General features: G+C 41.3%; 1 protein-coding gene across 1 annotated transcript in view; it reads left to right on the forward strand.

The window, feature by feature from the left end:
* Positions 1–7,036: 7,036 nt before the first annotated feature.
* The window catches only part of ece2b (endothelin converting enzyme 2b), a 52,866-nt gene continuing 42,302 nt past the window's right edge, over positions 7,037–17,600 (forward strand). Inside the window, exon 1 of the mRNA XM_041994795.1 lies at positions 7,037–7,258. Coding sequence (XP_041850729.1) covers positions 7,226–7,258 — 33 coding nt within the window. The 5' untranslated portion in view covers positions 7,037–7,225. The remainder of the gene's footprint in view (positions 7,259–17,600) is intronic.

The following is a 17,600-nucleotide window of genomic DNA, read 5'->3' on the forward strand; positions in this document are numbered from 1 at the left end:
AGGGTAAAAGGGACCTCACACACCCCTGTTCCCCCTGGGTGTGGTGGGGGGCGAGCGGGGGGAGCTGGTTGCCCCGGGAGACGGGACCCGGATTGACTGCACTGATGTGCTGCTGGCTCTGGGGGGGTACCCGGTCTGCAGCATCTGGGTATGGGTGGGTGGGTGGCTGGGGGTGGTGGTGTGGACCAGGCTTGGGGCTCGCTGTCCTCTGGTCTGCCTGGGACGTCCCCCATGGGGCATGGTGGTTGGGTTATGTGTGATGTGTGTTTTTTCTGAGTTAGTATCTGGTCGTTGTGCTACTTTTGTGACATATCTTTTTGATTTGGTTATTATTTAAGAACTCCTAATGACTAGCAACTCTGTTTTTCAGTAAAAGTTGTAGGAAACTTTCTGGTGTGTTTTTGTACAGGTGTAACAGTTTGTTGTCTTGTGATGGTGTGGATTGAAGTGTTTGTTGCCAGCAAGATTACATAGATTCCGAGATTCAAAGTAAATATATAAATAAATGAATCAGATTATCAAGAGGAGCCTTACCCATAGGCCTCCCCTTGGCAGAGTAAATTTGTTCAGCACGATACAGCAACCAGATTATCATTTAGCTGCTATGACGCTGGACAGGACAAGTTAAAAAAAAAAGTGCGTAACAGGAGCTATGCTCACCCACGTCTTCTTTGAAGTGTTGACTGCAAACCAACGTGTGTTTGTTATATTGTGATGACTGAGAAACCTAATCTATTGCTCTCTCACAGCAAAGTAAATAATGAAAGCTAACATGATTAGCAACTGGCTACTGCACATACACATCGATCCGCCATCTGTTCGCCCTTAGATTCAGAACGGGCGGAAGCTGAGCTTGCCTTTTCCTGCCCACAATTGGTTCACAATGATTTAGATGCAGAAATACTCAGAAAAGCCATTTTGATCAAATTTTTCACAGGAAAAATTTAAAAACACAAGATTATATTTCAACCAGACGAGGTCAGCTCGTCTCCAGGTGTAGTTACGCTGGTCAGCCTGCAGGGGACAAAGCACCCACCGGTTCAGCTCAGAGGAACCTCTGCTGACCGGTTCTCTGACAGTCGAACTGGCTATTCGACTCATTTTGTTCTGCAGAGCAAACTAATGTTTACACCTCCCAACATCACAACGGAGCATCAGAAGCTTCCCATGAGCTTCCCATGATCTTCCCATGAGCTTCCCCTAAGCTTCCCATTAGTTTCCCACGATCTTCCCATAAGCTTCCCCTAAGCTTCCCCTAAGCTTCCCCTAAGCTTTCCATGATCTTCCTATTATCTTCCCCTAAGCTTCCCATAAGCTTCCCATGATCTTCCCCTAAGCTTCCCATGAGCTTCCCATGATCCTCCCCTAAGCTTCCAATGATCTTCCCATGATCTTTCCCTAAGCTTTCCATGAGCTTCCAATGATCTTCCCATGATCTTTCCCTAAGCTTTCCATGAGCTTCCAATGATCTTCCCATGATCTTTCCATAAGCTTCCCATGATCTTCCCATGAGCTTCCCATGATCTTCCCCTAAGCTTCCCATGGTCTTCCCCTAAGCTTCCCATGATCTTCCCATGGTCTTCCCCTAAGCTTCCCATGATCTTCCCCTAAGTTTCTCATGAGCTTCCCATGGTGTTCCCATGAGCTTCCCATGAGCTTCCCATGATCTTCCCCTAAGCTTCCCATGAGCTTCCCCTAAACTTTCCATGATCTTCCTATTATCTTCCCCTAAGCTTCCCATAAGCTTCCCATGAGCTTCCCCTAAGCTTCCCATGATCCTCCCCTAAGCTTCCAATGATTTTCCCATGATCTTTCCATAAGCTTCCCATGAGCTTCCCATAAGCTTCCCATGAGCTTCCCAAGAGCTTCCAATGACCCTCCCATGAGCTTCCCATTAGCTTCCCATGAGAAGCTTCCCATGGGCTTCCCATGATCTTCCCCTAAGCTTCCCATGAGCTTCCCATGATCTTCCCATGAGTTTCCATAAGCTTCCCATGATCTTCCCCTAAGCTTCCCATGAGCTTCCCATGGTCTTCCCCTAAGCTTCCCATGATCTTCCATGGTCTTCCCCTAAGCTTCCCATGATCTTCCCTAAGCTTCTCATGAGCTTCCCATGGTGTTCCCCTAAGCTTCCCATGAGCTTCCCATGATCTTCCCCTAAGCTTCCCATGAGCTTCCCCTAAACTTTCCATGATCTTCCTATTATCTTCCCTTAAGCTTCCCATAAGCTTCCCATGAGCTTCCCATGATCCTCCCCTAAGCTTCCAATGATCTTCCCGTGATCTTTCCATGAGCTTCCCATGAGCTTCCCATGATCCTCCCCTAAGCTTCCCATATGTTTGCCATGATCTTCCCATGAGCTTTCCAAGATCTTCCCATAAGCTTCCCATGAGCTTCCCAAGAGCTTCCAATGATCCTCCCATGAGCTTCCTATTAGCTTCCCATGAGAAGCTTCCCATGGGCTTCCCATGATCTTCCCCTAAGCTTCCCATGAGCTTCCCCTAAACTTTCCATGATCTTCCTATTATCTTCCCCTAAGCTTCCCATAAGCTTCCCATGAGCTTCCCATGATCCTCCCCTAAGCTTCCAATGATCTTCCCCTGATCTTTCCATAAGCTTCCCATGAGCTTCCCATGAACTTCCCATGATTTTCCCATATGTTTCCCATGATCGTCCCATGAGCTTTCCAAGATCTTCCCATAAGCTTCCCATGAGCTTCCCAAGAGCTTCCAATGATCCTCCCATGAGCTTCCCATTAGCTTCCCATGAGAAGCTTCCCATGGGCTTCCCATGAGCTTCCCCTAAGCTTCCCGTGATCTTCCCCTAAGCTTCCCATGAAATTCCCATGATCTTCTCCTAAGCTTCCCATGAGCTTTCCATGATCTTCCCATGAGCTTCCCAGCTTGTTTGTATGTATGTGTTTAAGACAATTTAAACAAATGTATTTGAAGAGACTGAAACTCTGCTGTGGTGAGACCAGGGCTAAAGGAGCACGCCGTGCTGTGTCTAATCCAGCAGGTCAATGGAGGAGCAGATGGAGAAAAGAAGACTGACTGGATCCTCAAGGACCCACCTCTCCCTGTCTGAGAAATCCCAGGCTGAATGTCAGAATCCTGCAGCAGAAGATGAGACCAGCGAGGTGGTCTCTAAAGAAGAGCCCTGCACACCAAACTCATTTCAGTAGCTTTTATTCGCGATCAGGTTCTTTCGGTCGCTACCCACAGATGGTAACCAGTGGTAACCAGTTTATTAATTAATACATAATCCTCCATGCTAAAAGAATTCATTATAATGAAATACATGATTGAGCTCTCATTTATCATAAAAACATAACGACTTATTAATAAATTAAAGTGAGTTAATTATATATACTTTGAGGTAACTATTCAGGACTTTGGCTGTTTGCTGAGTGACAGGAACTCTGTGTTCTACTTCCTGTTACATGAACAGGTGCAGCAGCTCAGACTGGTTCAGCTGGATCCAGTCCGTCACCAGAAGTTCACCACTTGTCTAGAAGTATGTTTGTATCGGATTCAGACAAGCATTAGCATCTTAGCCCAAAATCCAGCGTTTAACTGTGTTTTTCTCTCTACTGTTGACAGACATGGCTGAGACTACAGGGATTCCTTCAGTTTAGTCAGATCATCACGTCTCCTGTTTCAAGTTCAACATTTAACAACCTTTATTTACCTGTAGACTGTAAAATGTAACATTGGTTTTAATAGAACGTATTTTAGTGGATAAAACTTTAATTTAATCTAGTTGTGATTAATATGAATCTGAAATAAATAAATAAACAAACCTCCTACTGGGAGGAAACCCCTTCTGGTCTCCACCTGATATCAGCAGTAATCCAGCTTCCACCACAGTTTCAGTGTCCAGATGACAAGTTCTGACACACTTTACCTGTTTGTTTACCCATATTTCGTAAAAATAAAAGTGCAACAATTCATATAATGATCTCCTTCTAATTAGTTGTTACCACCTTCGTTCATCCTCTTTTATCTTTATTCACCTTAAGTTAATTCGTTTATTCAACATTTTACCTCCAAACTTCATCTGAATGATTTAAAATCAGTTTCACCAGATAAACGACCTCCATCATTCTCTCTCACCGGTCTCCATGGAAACGTCCCTCCTGAAGCGACTCCACATCCCGCAGACCTCCTCCTCTACCCGCACAGAGCCGAGCATCATGGGAGATCCGGCCCTCTGCGATGTCCCACGTCTGGTGGGTCCTTCCTCAGGCCTCCACAGAAAGCCTGAAAAAAGGACTGAATACATTTTGTTTTTAAAGCTCTGATTCTTCTTATTCTGAAGTTTATTTTTAACTCGACTTTCCTTCTCACGATGTCGCTTCTGGCCTTTGATTGTTTCCTTTCTTTTTATTCAAATAATTCATTTATTTAATTTATTTTATTCACTCTCATTTGTGTATTTATTTTATATGATGCTTACTTTCTAATTGTAATTAATTTATTTGATTTTTTTTGTATTATTTAGTTTTTATAATAATAAACGTAATAAATTTAGGCATTAAGGGGTTAAACCCCCTTTTTACTCTCCATGAATTTTCTCTTTACAAAACGGATTTTATGCTGGTTTATGTTTGTTTAGTTATTTAGTTTTTGTAGTTGTTTGTTTTTTTTCTCTCCTTTTCAGTCCGGAGTACTTTCAGATGATGTCATTTAAAGCGTGTTATTAGTATTTAATGTATTAGTAATATTATTATTTGAATAAAAATCTGTACCTCTTGTACTAGTCGCTGTCTGGAAAACTCAGATGCTCCAACCTGATTTTCTAGAATTAGATTTACTGTCGCTGGGATTCAGTTAAACATCAAACTCATTTTTCAGAGAGAAGAATTTCAGACTGGATGAAAACATCAATTAAATCCATTTAAAAGTGAACAAGTTATTTCTTCTGACTGGGAGTGAAAAACAGCTCCAGGTCATCATGAAGGTTTCCAGCGGATCCTCCTGGAGCACATGATCCCCGTCAGCCTGGACAGCCTGCATCTGGCCTGCAGGGGGAATCTTCCTACGGAGGATGCTGTCTCCATAGCGCTTCACACAGCCCTGACTCACCTGCAGCATCCTATCACCTGTGTTAGGATGCTGTTTGTGAACTTCAGCTCAGCTTTTAACAACGTTCTCCTGGACCTGCTGGCCTTCAAGCTCCAAAACCTGGTCTGTCAGCATCACCTGGATCAGGGACTTCCTCACCATCAGGCCCAGGTGGTGAGGATGAGGGAGTCAGCATCTTCGCCGCTGATCCTCACCGCTGGAACGCAGCAGGGTTGTGTGTTCGGCTCCGCCCTCTTCATACAGGACTGCTCTGCCATCCACCCACCACCACGGCTGGGAAGTCTGCAGACGATCCCACCGTGGTGGGTCTCATATCCAACAATGATGAGACCACTACAGAGAAGAGGTCCAGAGTCTCAGATAATGCTGGTCCAGGAACAATCTGGTTCTTATCAACAAGACCAGGGAGGTCCTTGTAGATTCCAGGAGGTCCAGGAAGACTGAGCATGCTCCTCTCTGCATCCACGGAGGCAGTGGAGCGAGTGGACATCATGAAGTTCCTGGACATCCACATTTCCTCTGACCTCTCCTGGACTTCCACCTGGTGAAGAAGGCCAACAACAGCTCCTCTTCCTCAGGAAGGTGAAGCGACGGGACTCTCTTCTCAGCTGCTGGTGAACTTCTACAGAACCTCCATGGAGAGCATCCTGTGTCTCAGAGTGACGGTACGGCAGCTGCACAGGACCAGAGGAGCTTAGCCCGGCTGGTGAGGACAGCTCAGGGGATTGTGGGCCGCCGTCTACCAGACCTGGACTCCATCCACACCACCCGAGTCCAGAAGAGGGCCAGACGCACTGCAGCCGACCCCACCCACCCGGGCAACGTCCTGTTAGTATCACCTCCATCAGGAAAGCTGGACAGGAACATTAAAACCACCACAGACTCAGAGACAGTTCTTCCCCAGAGCTGTGGAAGCAGCAGCTTACTGTCTGCTGGAATTCTCTCATTTTCTGTAAATATAGACGTGATCTTAATTCTTTTATATATTTTATATCTTCATTTTTTACTTATTTATGTGTCTGTTATATTTCTACTTCTTATTTCACCCCCTACACAGTTGTTCTCACCCTAAATCTTTAGATTTAATTTCCAGCTGGTAAATATCTATATATTTATATGTCTTTTGTATCTGGAAGGAAATTATTTCTTACTTTATTCAATATTCCTGTTTGCAGCATTTTCAGCATCTAAATAGTTTAACTTCAGTTGCACTTCTGCTCACAGATAGATAGATAGATAGATAGATAGATAGATAGATAGATAGATAGATAGATAGATAGATAGATAGATAGATAGATAGATAGATAGATAGATAAATAGATAGATAGATGATAGATAGACAGACAGACAGACAGACAGATAGATAGATAGATAGATAGATAGATAGATAGATAGATAGATAGATAGATAGATATAGATAGATGATAGATAGACAGACAGACAGACAGACAGATAGATAGATAGATAGATAGATAGATAGATAGATAGATAGATAGATAGATAGATAGATAGACAGACAGACAGACAGACAGACAGATAGACAGATAGATAGATAGATAGATAGATAGATAGATAGATAGATAGATAGATAGATGATAGATAGACAGACAGACAGACAGACAGACAGATAGATAGATAGATAGATAGATAGATAGATAGATAGATAGATAGATAGATAGATAGATAGATAGATAGATAGATGATAGATAGACAGACAGACAGACAGACAGATAGATAGATAGATAGATAGATAGATGATAGATAGATAGATAGATAGATAGATAGATAGATAGATAGATAGATAGATAGATAGATGAGCTGGAGGAGGTGACGTAGGCCCGCGAGGATGACGTCAGCCTCTGTGTGTCTCGGGGTGTGTTTGTTTGTGAGAGGAAGCGGCTGGTTGGATGTTGGGCGGGGTTTGAGGAGAGAGAGAGAGAGAGAGAGAGAGAGAGAGAGAGAAGGGGAGAAAACAGAAAACAGTCCGGATCCTGCTGCTGCTGCAGCCCCGTGCGCGCGCACACACACACACCGACAGACGGGCGGACACACCGGAGCTCAGACGGACAGACAGCCGGGAGGATGGGCCGGCGGAGCGGCCGTCGGTAGCGCTCAGTTTTCGGGCACGGAGCTCCAGGATGAGCGTAGCGCTGCAGGACCTCCGGAACACCGTGAGTACACGCGCGCACACAAACAAAAATACTCACAACGTGCACGGAGTCGCAGCTCACGCGCCCCGCTGTGTTCCTGAAGCATCAGCTGTCAATCAGCGTGATTGATCGGCGCGGGCTGATGTGCGCGGGAGCTTGGTGGAGGAGTCTCGGGCCTGAAATCAGGGTTCACCTCAGAGCTGACGTCACAGGCTGATCAGGAACTGTGATTGGAACCATGGAGACAGAGGATCAGCTGATCAGTTTCATGTTAACCACCACAGAAGAAGAACCAAATCCAGACCTCCCCCTCTTCTCCTGACATGTCTGACCTCTGAGAGGAGGAAGATGATGGATGCTCACCTTCCAAACCACCACCTGTTTGATCTCTGATCGATCATGTCCTCCTGCGGGTCCAGGTGGGCCATGTGGAGGTCTGATTCTGGACCGTCAGAACCTTTTCATGACCCTTTCAGCGCTTCAGACCTCACAAACTGTGTGTGTTTGCATCAGCAGGTGGAGCAACAGGTCTGACTGGTTTCAAGTCTGAGCTGATGTTCAGTCTGCTGACAGCACAGAGACGACAAGAAGAAAAGATCCTGAAATGGAGCGGTGGTGTGTATCTCTGTGGGGTAAACTGTGATGGATATTTTACCCTTTAGCTGATTTACAGAAGTTTTCCAGCATTTCTATCCATCCAGGAGGTTTACAATCCAGCCACTAAATGTAGTTTTATTCAGAGACTCTATCTGGTAAATCCACAATGATCCATGATAACAGCATTATTTATCACATTTCATCATAAAAACATCACCATCACTACTATGTTGCTAAGAGACCTCTATTTAGACCTGGACATGATGATAAAGCCACTTCCTGTCAGACTTTCCACCAATCAGAGAGCTTAGATTGACGGTAACATCCAATCAGGAGCAGCCAAAGATCAACCAGTGAGCAGAAAGTTCTGTGTGTGTGTGAAAAGAAGAAAAATAATGCTCCTCTATGGCTGGAATAAAGCCAAGAAGACGTTTCTGATGCACGGTGGCGCCACAAAGCAGCTGAGCTGGAGTTGGTTTAGTGAGGATAGCAGGTAAATAGTAGCAGGAATAACTGGAAATGAGGAAAAAGTGGAAACATGGAAATAGTTTCTGTTGTGTGTTTGTTTCAATAACAATATTTTTTCTCCTGAAAGCCAAGACTTGAGAGAACGATGAGATGAGAAAAGGTTTGGTCACTGTTGATCTGTGTGTTATTTCTACAAAGTTCTGTTAGTAATAAATTCTGCTTTCTTCTTCTGGTCGACCTTTATGCTGCTATATCTATTCATACATTCATTTTACATCATTTTACCTCCCAGTCTGACAGCTGCTACACACTGGTTTATACTGGGATTAAAAGCTGTTACAGACTGGTTTATACTGGGATTAAAAGCTGTTACAGACTGGTTTATACTGGGATTAAAAGCTGCTACAGACTGGTTTATGCTGGGATTAAAAGCTGCTACAGACTGGTTTATACTGGGATTAGAAGCTACTACAGACTGGTTTATACTGGGATTAAAAGCTGTTACAGACTGGTTTATACTAGGATTTGAAGCTGTTACAGACTGGTTTATACTGGGATTAAAAGCTACTACAGACTGGTTTATACTGGGATTAGAAGCTGTTTAAGACTGGTTTATACTGGGATTAAAAGCTGCTACAGACTGGTTTATACTGGGATTAAAAGCTGCTACAGACTGGTTTATACTGGGATTAAAAGCTGTTACAGACTGGTTTATAGTGGGATTAAAAGCTGCTACAAACTGGTTTATACTGGGATTAGAACCTCTTACAGACTGGTTTATACTGGGATTAAAAGCTGCTACACACTGGTTTATACTGGGATTAAAAGCTGCTACAGACTGGTTTATACTGGGATTAAAAGCTGCTACAGACTGGTTTATACTGGGATTAAACTCTTCTACAGACTGGTTTATACTGGGATTAGAAGCTGCTACAGACTGGTTTATACTAAGATTTGAAGCTGTTACAGACTGGTTTATACTGGGATTAAAAGCTGCTACAGACTGGTTTATACTGGGATTAGAAGCTGTTTAAGACTGGTTTATACTGGGATTAAAAGCTGCTACAAACTGGTTTATACTGGGATTAGAACCTGTTACAGACTGGTTTATACTGGGATTAAAAGCTGCTACAGACTGGTTTATACTGGGATTAAAGGCTGCTACAGACTGGTTTATACTGGGATTAGAAGCTGTTACAGACTGGTTTATACTGGGATTAAAAGCTGCTACAAACTGGTTTATACTGGGATTAAAAGCTGCTACAGACTGGTTTATACTGGGATTAGAAGCTGCTACAGACTGGTTTATACTGGGATTAAAAGCTGTTACAGACTGGTTTATACTGGGATTAGAAGCTGCTACAGACTGGTTTATACTGGGATTAAAAGCTGTTACAGGCTGGTTTATACTGGGATTAGAAGCTGCTACAGACTGGTTTATACTGGGATTAAAAGCTGTTACAGACTGGTTTATACTGGGATTAACAGCTGCTACAGACTGGTTTATACTGGGATTAAAAGCTGTTACAGACTGGTTTATACTGGGATTAAAAGCTGCTACAGACTGGTTTATACTGGGATTAAAAGCTGTTACAGACTGGTTTATACTGGGATTAGAAGCTGTTACAGACTGGTTTATACTGGGATTAAAAGCTGCTACAGACTGGTTTATACTAGGATTTGAAGCTGTTACAGACTGGTTTATACTGGGATTAAAAGCTGTTACAGACTGGTTTATACTGGGATTAGAAGCTGTTTAAGACTGGTTTATACTGGGATTAAAAGCTGCTACAAACTGGTTTATACTGGGATTAGAACCTCTTACAGACTGGTTTATACTGGGATTAAAAGCTGCTACACACTGGTTTATACTGGGATTAAAAGCTGCTACAGACTGGTTTATACTGGGATTAAAAGCTGTTACAGACTGGTTTATACTGGGATTAAAAGCTGTTACAGACTGGTTTATACTGGGATTAAAAGCTGTTACAGACTGGTTTATACTGGGATTAAAAGCTGTTACAGACTGGTTTATACTGGGATTAGAAGCTGCTACAGACTGGTTTATACTGCGATTAGAAGCTGTTTAAGACTGGTTTATACTGGGATTAAAAGCTGCTACAAACTGGTTTATACTGGGATTAAAAGCTGTTACAGACTGGTTTATACTAGGATTTGAAGCTGTTACAGACTGGTTTATACTAGGATTAAAAGCTGTTACAGACTGGTTTATACTGGGATTAAGAGCTGTTACAGACTGGTTTATACTAGGATTTGAAGCTGTTACAGACTGGTTTATACTGGGATTAAAAGCTACTACAGACTGGTTTATACTGGGATTAGAAGCTGTTTAAGACCGGTTTATACTGGGATTAAAAGCTGCTACAAACTGGTTTATACTGGGATTAGAACCTGTTACAGACTGGTTTATACTGGGATTAAAAGCTGCTACACACTGGTTTATACTGGGATCAAAAGCTGCTACAGACTGGTTTATACTGGGATTAAAAGCTGCTACAGACTGGTTTATACTGGGATTAAAAGCTGCTACAGACTGGTTTATACTGGGATTAGAAGCTGTTTAAGACTGGTTTATACTGGGATTAAAAGCTGTTACAAACTGGTTTATACTGGGATTAGAATATGTTACAGACTGGTTTATACTGGGATTAAAAACTGCTACAGACTGGTTTATACTGGGATTAAACGCTTCTACAAACTGGTTTATACTGGGGTTAAAAGTTGCTACAGACTGGTTTATACTGGGATTAAAAGCTGTTACAGACTGGTTTATACTGGGATTAGAAGCTGTTTAAGACTGGTTTATACTGGGATTAAAAGCTGCTACAGACTGGTTTATACTGGGATTAAAAGCTGTTACAGACTGGTTTATACTGGGATTAAAAGCTTCTACAGACTGGTTTATGCTGGGATTAAAAGCTGTTACAAACTGGTTTATACTGGGATCAAAAGCTTCTACAGACTGGTTTATACTGGGATTAAAAGCTGCTACACACTGGTTTATACTGGGATTAAAAGCTGCTACAGACTGGTTTATGCTGGGATTAAAAGGTCTACAGGCTGGTTTATACTGGGATTAAACGCTGCTACAAACTGGTTTATACTGGGATTAAAAGCTTCTACGGACTGGTTTATGCTGGGATTAAAAGCTGCTACAGACTGGTTTATGCTGGGATTAAAAGGTCTACGGGCTGGTTTATACTGGGATTAAAAGCTGCTACAAACTGGTTTATACTGGGATTAAAAGCTTCTACAGACTGGTTTATGCTGGGATTAAAAGCTATTACAAACTGGTTTATACTGGGATTAAAAGCTGCTACAGACTGGTTTATACTGGCATTAAAAGCTGCTACAGACTGGTTTATACTGGGATTAGAAGTTGTTACAGACTGGTTTATACTGGGATTAAAAGCTGCTACAAACTGGTTTATACTGGGATTAAAAGCTGCTACAGACTGGTTTATACTGGGATTAAACGCTTCTACAGACTGGTTTATACTGGGATTAAAAGCTGCTACAGACTGGTTTATACTGGGATTAAAAGCTGCTACAGACTGGTTTATACTGGGATTAAAAGCTGCTACAGACTGGTTTATACTGGGATTAAACTCTTCTACAGACTGGTTTATACTGGGATTAGAAGCTGCTACAGACTGGTTTATACTAAGATTTGAAGCTGTTACAGACTGGTTTATACTGGGATTAAAAGCTGCTACAGACTGGTTTATACTGGGATTAGAAGCTGTTTAAGACTGGTTTATACTGGGATTAAAAGCTGCTACAAACTGGTTTATACTGGGATTAGAACCTGTTACAGACTGGTTTATACTGGGATTAAAAGCTGCTACAGACTGGTTTATACTGGGATTAAAGGCTGCTACAGACTGGTTTATACTGGGATTAGAAGCTGTTACAGACTGGTTTATACTGGGATTAAAAGCTGCTACAAACTGGTTTATACTGGGATTAAAAGCTGCTACAAGCTGGTTTATACTGGGATTAAACGCTTCTACAGACTGGTTTATACTGGGATTAAAAGCTGCTACAGACTGGTTTATACTGGGATTAGAAGCTGTTACAGACTGGTTTATACTGGGATTAAAAGCTGCTACAGACTGGTTTATACTGGGATTAGAACCTGTTTAAGACTGGTTTATACTGCGATTAGAAGCTGCTACAAACTGGTTTATACTGGGATTAGAACCTGTTACAGACTGGTTTATACTGGGATTAAAATCTGCTACAGACTGGTTTATACTGGGATTAAAAGCTGCTACAGACTGGTTTATACTGGGATTAGAAGCTTTGACAGACTGGTTTATACTGGGATTAAAAGCTGCTACACACTAGTTTATACTGGGATTAAAAGCTGTTACAGACTGGTTTATACTGGGATTAAAAGCTTCTACAGACTGGTTTATACTGGGATTAAAAGCTGCTACAGACTGGTTTATACTGGGATTAAACGCTGCTACAGACTGGTTTATACTGGGATTAGAAGCTGCTAAAGACTGGTTTATACTGGGATTAAAAGCTGCTACAGACTGGTTTATACTGGGATTAAAAGCTGCTACAGACTGGTTTATGCTGGGATTAGAAGCTGTTACAGACTGGTTTATACTGGGATTAGAAGCTGTTTAAGACTGGTTTATACTGGGATTAAAAGCTGCTACAAACTGGTTTATACTGGGATTAGAACCTGTTACAGACTGGTTTATACTGGCATTAAAAGCTGCTACAGACTGGTTTATACTGGGATTCAAAGCTGCTACAGACTGGTTTATACTGGGATTAAAAGCTACTACCAACTGGTTTATACTGGGATTAAAATCTGCTACAGACTGGTTTATACTGGGATTAGAAGCTACTACAGACTGGTTTATACTGGGATTAAAAGCTGTTACAGACTGGTTTATACTAGGATTTGAAGCTGTTACAGACTGGTTTATACTGGGATTAAAAGCTACTACAGACTGGTTTATACTGGGATTAGAAGCTGTTTAAGACTGGTTTATACTGGGATTAAAAGCTGCTACAGACTGGTTTATACTGGGATTAAAAGCTGCTACAGACTGGTTTATACTGGGATTAAAAGCTGTTACAGACTGGTTTATACTGGGATTAAAAGTTGTTACAGACTGGTTTATACTGGGATTAGAAGCTGCTACAGACTGGTTTATACTGGGATTAAAAGCTGTTACAGACTGGTTTATACTGGGATTAGAAGCTGCTACAGACTGGTTTATACTGGGATTAAAAGCTGTTACAGGCTGGTTTATACTGGGATTAGAAGCTGCTACAGACTGGTTTATACTGGGATTAAAAGCTGTTACAGACTGGTTTATACTGGGATTAACAGCTGCTACAGACTGGTTTATACTGGGATTAAAAGCTGTTACAGACTGGTTTATACTGGGATTAAAAGCTGCTACAGACTGGTTTATACTGGGATTAAAAGCTGTTACAGACTGGTTTATACTGGGATTAGAAGCTGTTACAGACTGGTTTATACTGGGATTAAAAGCTGCTACAGACTGGTTTATACTAGGATTTGAAGCTGTTACAGACTGGTTTATACTGGGATTAAAAGCTACTACAGACTGGTTTATACTGGGATTAGAAGCTGTTTAAGACTGGTTTATACTGGGATTAAAAGCTGCTACAAACTGGTTTATACTGGGATTAGAACCTCTTACAGACTGGTTTATACTGGGATTAAAAGCTGCTACACACTGGTTTATACTGGGATTAAAAGCTGCTACAGACTGGTTTATACTGGGATTAAAAGCTGTTACAGACTGGTTTATACTGGGATTAAAAGCTGTTACAGACTGGTTTATACTGGGATTAAAAGCTGTTACAGACTGGTTTATACTGGGATTAAAAGCTGTTACAGACTGGTTTATACTGGGATTAGAAGCTGCTACAGACTGGTTTATACTGGGATTAGAAGCTGTTTAAGACTGGTTTATACTGGGATTAAAAGCTGCTACAAACTGGTTTATACTGGGATTAAAAGCTGTTACAGACTGGTTTATACTAGGATTTGAAGCTGTTACAGACTGGTTTATACTAGGATTAAAAGCTGTTACAGACTGGTTTATACTGGGATTAAGAGCTGTTACAGACTGGTTTATACTAGGATTTGAAGCTGTTACAGACTGGTTTATACTGGGATTAAAAGCTACTACAGACTGGTTTATACTGGGATTAGAAGCTGTTTAAGACCGGTTTATACTGGGATTAAAAGCTGCTACAAACTGGTTTATACTGGGATTAGAACCTGTTACAGACTGGTTTATACTGGGATTAAAAGCTGCTACACACTGGTTTATACTGGGATCAAAAGCTGCTACAGACTGGTTTATACTGGGATTAAAAGCTGCTACAGACTGGTTTATACTGGGATTAAAAGCTGCTACAGACTGGTTTATACTGGGATTAGAAGCTGTTTAAGACTGGTTTATACTGGGATTAAAAGCTGTTACAAACTGGTTTATACTGGGATTAGAATATGTTACAGACTGGTTTATACTGGGATTAAAAACTGCTACAGACTGGTTTATACTGGGATTAAACGCTTCTACAAACTGGTTTATACTGGGGTTAAAAGTTGCTACAGACTGGTTTATAGTGGGATTAAAAGCTGTTACAGACTGGTTTATACTGGGATTAGAAGCTGTTTAAGACTGGTTTATACTGGGATTAAAAGCTGCTACAGACTGGTTTATACTGGGATTAAAAGCTGTTACAGACTGGTTTATACTGGGATTAAAAGCTTCTACAGACTGGTTTATGCTGGGATTAAAAGCTGTTACAAACTGGTTTATACTGGGATCAAAAGCTTCTACAGACTGGTTTATACTGGGATTAAAAGCTGCTACACACTGGTTTATACTGGGATTAAAAGCTGCTACAGACTGGTTTATGCTGGGATTAAAAGGTCTACAGGCTGGTTTATACTGGGATTAAACGCTGCTACAAACTGGTTTATACTGGGATTAAAAGCTTCTACGGACTGGTTTATGCTGGGATTAAAAGCTGCTACAGACTGGTTTATGCTGGGATTAAAAGGTCTACGGGCTGGTTTATACTGGGATTAAAAGCTGCTACAAACTGGTTTATACTGGGATTAAAAGCTTCTACAGACTGGTTTATGCTGGGATTAAAAGCTATTACAAACTGGTTTATACTGGGATTAAAAGCTGCTACAGACTGGTTTATACTGGCATTAAAAGCTGCTACAGACTGGTTTATACTGGGATTAGAAGTTGTTACAGACTGGTTTATACTGGGATTAGAACCTGTTACACACTGGTTTATACTGGGATTAAAAGCTGCTACAGACTGGTTTATACTGGGATTAAAGGCTGCTACAGACTGGTTTATACTGGGATTAGAAGCTGTTACAGACTGGTTTATACTGGGATTAAAAGCTGCTACAAACTGGTTTATACTGGGATTAAAAGCTGCTACAAGCTGGTTTATACTGGGATTAAACGCTTCTACAGACTGGTTTATACTGGGATTAAAAGCTGCTACAGACTGGTTTATACTGGGATTAGAAGCTGTTACAGACTGGTTTATACTGGGATTAAAAGCTGCTACAGACTGGTTTATACTGGGATTAGAACCTGTTTAAGACTGGTTTATACTGCGATTAGAAGCTGCTACAAACTGGTTTATACTGGGATTAGAACCTGTTACAGACTGGTTTATACTGGGATTAAAATCTGCTACAGACTGGTTTATACTGGGATTAAAAGCTGCTACAGACTGGTTTATACTGGGATTAAAAGCTGTTACAGACTGGTTTATACTGGGATTAAAAGCTGCTACACACTAGTTTATACTGGGATTAAAAGCTGTTACAGACTGGTTTATACTGGGATTAAAAGCTTCTGCAGACTGGTTTATACTGGGATTAAAAGCTGCTACAGACTGGTTTATACTGGGATTAAACGCTGCTACAGACTGGTTTATACTGGGATTAGAAGCTGCTAAAGACTGGTTTATACTGGGATTAAAAGCTGCTACAGACTGGTTTATACTGGGATTAAAAGCTGCTACAGACTGGTTTATGCTGGGATTAGAAGCTGTTACAGACTGGTTTATACTGGGATTAGAAGCTGTTTAAGACTGGTTTATACTGGGATTAAAAGCTGCTACAAACTGGTTTATACTGGGATTAGAACCTGTTACAGACTGGTTTATACTGGCATTAAAAGCTGCTACAGACTGGTTTATACTGGGATTCAAAGCTGCTACAGACTGGTTTATACTGGGATTAAAAGCTACTACCAACTGGTTTATACTGGGATTAAAATCTGCTACAGACTGGTTTATACTGGGATTAAAAGCTGTTACCGACTGGTTTATACTGGGATTAAAAGCTGCTGCCGACTGCTTTATACTGGGATTAAAAGCTGCTACAGACTGGTTTATACTGGGATTAAAAGCTGTTACAGACTGGTTTATACTGGGATTAGAAGCTGTTACAGACTGGTTTATACTGGGATTAAAAGCTGCTACAGACTGGTTTATACTAGGATTTGAAGCTGTTACAGACTGGTTTATACTGGGATTAAAAGCTACTACAGACTGGTTTATACTGGGATTAGAAGCTGTTTAAGACTGGTTTATACTGGGATTAAAAGCTGCTACAAACTGGTTTATACTGGGATTAGAACCTCTTACAGACTGGTTTATACTGGGATTAAAAGCTGCTACACACTGGTTTATACTGGGATTAAAAGCTGCTACAGACTGGTTTATACTGGGATTAAAAGCTGTTACAGACTGGTTTATACTGGGATTAAAAGCTGTTACAGACTGGTTTATACTGGGATTAAAAGCTGTTACAGACTGGTTTATACTGGGATTAAAAGCTGTTACAGACTGGTTTATACTGGGATTAGAAGCTGCTACAGACTGGTTTATACTGGGATTAGAAGCTGTTTAAGACTGGTTTATACTGGGATTAAAAGCTGCTACAAACTGGTTTATACTGGGATTAAAAGCTGTTACAGACTGGTTTATACTAGGATTTGAAGCTGTTACAGACTGGTTTATACTAGGATTAAAAGCTGTTACAGACTGGTTTATACTGGGATTAAAAGCTGTTACAGACTGGTTTATACTAGGATTTGAAGCTGTTACAGACTGGTTTATACTGGGATTAAAAGCTACTACAGACTGGTTTATACTGGGATTAGAAGCTGTTTAAGACCGGTTTATACTGGGATTAAAAGCTGCTACAAACTGGTTTATACTGGGA

The sequence above is a fragment of the Melanotaenia boesemani genome, chromosome 9 (assembly GCF_017639745.1).
Source record: "Melanotaenia boesemani isolate fMelBoe1 chromosome 9, fMelBoe1.pri, whole genome shotgun sequence".
NCBI lineage: Eukaryota > Metazoa > Chordata > Actinopteri > Atheriniformes > Melanotaeniidae > Melanotaenia > Melanotaenia boesemani.